The sequence below is a fragment of the Squalius cephalus genome (assembly GCF_949319135.1).
Source record: "Squalius cephalus genome assembly, chromosome: 14".
NCBI classification, from domain to species: domain Eukaryota; kingdom Metazoa; phylum Chordata; class Actinopteri; order Cypriniformes; family Leuciscidae; genus Squalius; species Squalius cephalus.
The window spans coordinates 25637859-25643920 of NC_137135.1; the positions used below are offsets into that span (position 1 = coordinate 25637859).

The 6062-nt window shown below is 46.0% G+C and overlaps 1 protein-coding gene across 2 annotated transcripts; it reads left to right on the forward strand.

The window, feature by feature from the left end:
* The first annotated feature begins 782 nt into the window (after positions 1-782).
* pcdh18b (protocadherin 18b) lies at positions 783-6017 on the forward strand. Of its 2 annotated transcripts, none has more exons than XM_079892395.1 (4): positions 783-3542; positions 3878-3966; positions 4306-4466; positions 5264-6017. In XM_079892395.1, exons 1-4 carry the CDS (start codon positions 1050-1052, stop codon positions 6004-6006), a joined length of 3486 nt encoding a protein of 1161 aa, XP_079748521.1. In that variant the 5' UTR covers positions 783-1049; the 3' UTR covers positions 6007-6017. The 2 variants fall into 2 exon arrangements, with proteins under 2 accessions (XP_079748521.1, XP_079748522.1); XM_079892396.1 differs by having other exon boundaries at positions 3911-3966.
* Positions 6018-6062: the final 45 nt, after the last annotated feature.

The window sequence follows — 6062 nt, forward strand, 5'->3', positions numbered from 1 at the left end:
GGGGGAATCCTTTTCACAGCGCGCGATTCGCCACGCGCGCAAACTCCTCCAGCGAGACACAATAGCGCGCTGATGTGCTCTCTGATATCATCCAGTTACCCTTCATACACAGAACTTTAGCTGTGGTTTAGACATTTTATTACAAAATTCCCTGGAAACCATATGTAGTATAAAAACTACATGCTATTATATTAGTACATGTATATTTAATGTATAACCTTTTATCTTACTCAAGATTATAAAATGATTGGTGCAATAAATAAGATTTTAAATATTAGAACACTGTAAAAGTTGCTGCATTTTTAAGTAAAATCACTGTGAAGCCAATGTGACAACATACAGGGATCGACGTTTAATCAAAGTTAAATGACAAAGAAAAATGAACTGAAACTCTGGAAACGTAGTAATGACAGAAATTATAAGTTAAATAGATGGAAATAAATATGTTATAATAATGAAAGCATTTCTACAGTGGGAAGTAACCCAAAGTGTGCCGGGTGACTCGGGAAACTTTGGTCTTGAATAAATGTCCTTTTATCTATTGTTATGGCACACTTCTGAAACTCTGTCCTCCTCATGGCGAGATCTGCTTGCCAGCTCCACCTCAATCACTGCTCTTTCTTTCCTTCATTCTGCCTTTTCTTTTCTTTTCATGGATGTGGGGCGAGGAGGGGAGGCTGGAGTTTGGAGAGGGTGGGGGCCACAGTCTGAGGTGGGCTGCAAGGGGCCAGTCAGTGTTCTCAGAGTCACAGACAGAACACACACTCACTCACACACACACACACACACACACACACAAGGAGCTGCGCCTCCCACACACCCGCGCACCAACTCACACACAGTCAGACGAAGAGGAAAGTGGATGTGTGCAGCACTAATACCGCGTCTTGATGCTTTCTCCGAGGCGCTGAAAACACACAGAGAGGGGAAGTGCTGGTTCCTCGACTCCATTTGCATCTGAGGATTTATCATGCTTTAGTTTACACCGAACAACCGACCAGCCAGTTTTCTCTGTGTGCGGAATAAATACTTTGCGCACGGCTTCAAAAATGGGAACAACTAAATACTGCAGCGACAGGAATGTACTGTTTTGCAAGATGCTTCTGAAACTTATACTTCTGGCGGTCGTGGCGCACAGTGTTTCGGGGAAGACTTTAAAATACAAAGTTTTGGAGGAGCAGAGAGTCGGTACTGTGATTGCCAGACTGAAAGAGGATGTAGCCGGTATATTATCCAAACTCCCGAGCTCCGTGTCTCCAAGCTTCCGCGCGATGCAGAGAGGCAGCACCCCGCTACTCTCCGTGCGCGAGGAGGACGGAGAGATCAGCATCGCCACCAAAATCGACCGCGAGAAGCTCTGCGAGAAAAACTTAAACTGCACTATCGAGTTCGACGTGATCACGCTTCCCACGGAATACCTCCAGTTGTTTCACATTCAAGTGGAAGTGTTGGACATCAACGACAACGCTCCCCAGTTCTCGCGCGCCATAATCCCCATAGAGATATCAGAGAGCGCGTCTGTGGGCACGCGCTTCCCTTTGGATAGCGCGTTGGACCCGGATGTCGGGGAAAACGCGCTCCACACCTACTCGCTCACTCGGAATAACTTTTTCAAAATCGATATCAGGACGAGAACAGATGGCGCAAAGTATGCGGACCTTGTTGTGATGAGGGAACTTGACAGGGAAACACAGTCCAGCTACCAACTACAACTCACAGCGTCAGACTCTGGCGTGCCGCCGAAATCTGGCTCAACCCTGCTTAAAATCAGCATATCTGATTCCAACGATAATAGCCCGGCGTTTGACGAGCAGGCTTACGTGGTCAACCTCCTAGAAAATTCATCACTGGGCACACTACTGGTGGACCTGAATGCCACAGACCCAGATGAAGGCAATAATGGCAAAATAGTGTATTCTTTCAGCAGCCACGTGCCACCCAAAATCCTAGAGACCTTTAAAATTAATCCAGATAATGGCCACATCACTCTAATTAAGAAAGTTGACTACGAAACTACTTCCTCGTATGAAATAGATGTGCAGGCCCAGGATATGGGTCCCAACTCCATTCCAGGCCACTGTAAGATAATCATCAAAGTGGTTGATGTCAACGACAACAAGCCAAAAATCAACATCAACCTTATGACTCAGGGCAAAGAGGAGGTGGCCTACATCTCAGAAGCCTCCCCTGTCGATACCTTCATCGCATTAGTGCGCGTGGATGACAGCGACTCAGGTCTAAATGGTGAGGTTGTGTGCCGTCTTCATGGCCACGGGCATTTCCGCTTGCAGAAGACCTATGAGAACAACTACATGATTCTCACAAATGTGTCTCTGGACCGTGAGAAGCGCTCTGAATATAGCCTGACAGTGATCGCTGAAGACCGCGGCTCGCCAAGCCTATCCACCATCAAACACTTCACAGTGCAGGTGCAGGATGAAAACGACAACCCTCCTCGCTTCGAAAAGAGCCGGTATGAAATCTTCAAGTCTGAGAACAATTCGCCAGGGGCATACCTTACATCAGTGGTGGCCACCGACCCAGATTTGGGCTCTAACGGTCAGGTGACCTATTCAATTGTGGAGAGCCAAGTTCAAGGTAGCTCTATTTCAACCTATGTGACCATTGACCCATCCAACGGGGCTGTGTATGCGCTCCGAAGTTTTGATCGGGAAGAAGTTGGCCGTCTTTCGTTCACCGTGCAAGCGAGGGATGGCGGAGGCCCATCTTCGCTTAGCAGCAACGCCACTGTTTTCCTCACTGTACTAGATGAAAATGATAACCCACCCATCATTGTTGCTCCACTACTAATAAACCACACGGCTGAGGTGCCATTATGGAGGCATGCTGAGCCTGGTCATCTGGTGACAATCATAAAGGCCACAGATCGTGATGCAGGGGCCAACAGCGAGTTGACTTGCTCCATAGTGGGAGGTAATGATGAAGGACTTTTTGTCATGGACCCACGCAGATGTGAGTTACGAACCAACGGAAGCGTTGAGGCCTCTGGGCATGAGGGATTTGATCTCGCAATCTTAGTACAAGACAGAGGGGCGTCGATTCGACTCTCAGCAAGGGCCATACTGCACATTAGTCTGCGGGACTATCCAGAAAGCTACTCCCTGAACCCTTCAGACATAAACAACCAATCGGTTCTAGACGTGTCTATGATCATCATCATCTCCCTTGGTGCCATCTGTGGCGTACTTCTCATCGTCATGGTGATGTTTGCAACCAGGTGCTCGAGAGAGCAGAAGGACCCAAGACATTCCTATAACTGCAGAGTAGCTGAGTCCACCTACCAAAACCATCCCAAAAAACCTGCCCGGCAGATCCACAAGGGCGATATCACATTGGTCCCCACTGTGAATGGGACCCTGCCTGTGAGGGCCCATCCTCGCTCCCCGTCAGCCTCACCTGCTCCAGAGAGTCGCCAGAGCCACCACAGCCGCCAATCACTCAACAGCCTGGTCACCATCTCCTCCAATCACGTGCCAGAGAACTTCGCCCTAGAGCTTGCTCATGCCACACCCCCCGTTGAGGTAAAAAAATGTGTTCAGTAACTATTTGTGAATTCAAAGTGAACCCTGTTTATTCCTATTTAATTCCCCCTAAACCTGTTACAATATCCAATGTTTGTTTTATTTATAGCATGTTTATATGTATATCCATAGATTGTTTCATTATGCTTAGTATCCATCCATATCATTCCCTCATTCACCCCACCAATCCCCTCCCCTCTCCACCCGATCACTACCATGGTTTGTTTGTATTTGTGTTGGTTTGCTGTCTGGTCTGCCATTATTCATTTTTATTTCCATTTTTTTTTCTTTCTTTATTTGTTTCCCGCCCTGTTTCCTTTTCTTTTTGGCTATAGCAAGTCTCACAGCTTCTGTCCATACTTCATCAGGGCCAGTACCAACCCAGACCCAGTTTCCGTGGCAACAAATACACCCGGAGCTACAGGTAACCAATCACACTTCAGCCTGTTGCCACCTTTAACAGACCGTCCTACAGAGGGTTCAAAGTTCTAGTGCGTGAGAGTCTGGACACCCTGGAGTACTTTAGTAACAGAAGCTGACGATACATGACAGCCTCATCATGTTAGCAAGTCAACTGCCCTTTGAATAAAGCCTTTTTTGTTTATGCATAAACTGCTCCCTCCTTAAGTGGCCCATTTCTTTTTTTCACAGCACCAATAAATTAAAAAGTAAAAAAAAAAAGAAAAAAAAAGATGATAGTGGATATACTGTAGCTAAGTTAAAGCTATTGTAATAGCTAATTTTGTTTATTCTTTGTCTCTAGGTATGCTTTGAATGAGATGGATAAGTTCAGCCTGAAGGACAGTGGACGAGGGGATAGTGAGGCAGGAGACAGTGATTGTGAGATGGGGAGGGAGTCCCCTCTTCTTGGAGAAGGCTTCAGTGAGCTCTTCACTCCTGATGGACACCACAGACTGCATCCAAGTAAGCAAGAGATGAGATGCTGATGAGGACTCCTTTAGACCTCACGAGGCTGTAGATACCAGGCCTTGATTTCACAACATTTGGGCATACCTTTAAAAAAGTTTTAAAAAAAATGTAACAAAGAAATGTAATTGTTATCTGGACTGCATTACTCAGACTTCACACACACACACACACACACACACGCACACACGCACGCACACATTTGTGACTATAACCTCCATTTTAAACATTTACAATGTATCTCTTCAAGATGAAACAGCCTTTGAAACACTACAACTATATGTTGGAGAACAACATGATTTTTGATGGAAAAAATATATGCTTGATCTATAATTCAATCATTAATGTGACTAGAACATGAATTGGGTTGTGCACGGGGATGGACCATATATTTCTGTAAATCAGCATGTTTAATCATTCATTCTCTGCATGAGAGAGTGGGCTAAATGAGGGCCTGTTTTGCAAATGCACCAGATTGGGCATTTATTAACTGTAAGATCTATTATAAATGGCCTTTCAAAATTAATGGCGCTATAATCAGCCCCTAGAACATGAATGAGTAATGTCAAACATGTTCAATGAACGCTATAAGTTGGCATATTTGATTTGTTTTACATAGTCTCTAGAAAACAAAGCTGGCTCGGATGGAACTGGAAAGACTTAAGTAATTTGGCTTCCAATTGATGTATTTGACAAGCAAAGGGTGCGTGCAGTCTTTGCATGTTGTGCCAGAATCAGCAATCATTAACTAACCACTTCCATTAATGCTTTTGTTTTCTTTCTGATCACTGTAGCGATGAAGCTGTGCACTGAAGAATGTCGTGTCCTTGGTCACTCTGATCAGTGCTGGATGCCTCCATTGCCTTCTCCAGCCTCCTCTGACTACCGTAGTAACCTCTACATCCCCGGAGAAGATCCCCAGCAGAAAGCCACCCCCGAAGCACCACAATCTGGCGAGTCAACACTGAGGAAGAAGAGTTTCTCTACATTTGGCAAGGAGAGCGAGGAGGGAGAGGGGGAGGCAGGTGATGGGGAAGACCTGTGCGGAACGACTTCTCTGCTGTCTGAAATGAACAGCGTGTTCCAGAGACTCCTCCCCTCCTCGCTGGATAATTACAACGAGACTAATGAAACTGAAAAGGCAACAGCGTGTGCTGCAGGGGTGGGATCGTTGGAAAGAAGGAAGGGCCATTTACCTGGAAAGCCAAGCCCTGCCACTTATCAGCAGAACGTGGCTGTTTGGGCTGCTAATACACACTTTCAAAATCCTGGACATGGCCACGCCCCTGCTAGTCACATGACTGCCCTGGTGGCTCCACTCCCCGCCCCTCTGCCAGCTTCCATGGCAACAACAGCTTCCTCTTCAAAATGGCTCCCTGCAATGGAAGAAATTCCGGAGAATCATGAGGAAGATGAGTTAGAGTCTGTGCTCGGTCATTTGCACGGGAAGCGCTGTGACAGTCGCAGCGAAATTATGGACGCCAGCGAACTGGTTGCAGAAATCAACAAACTCCTTCAAGATGTCAGGCAAAGCTAAAGACTAAACTCTCGCTCTCTACAATAAAATATTTTATATATATATATATATATATG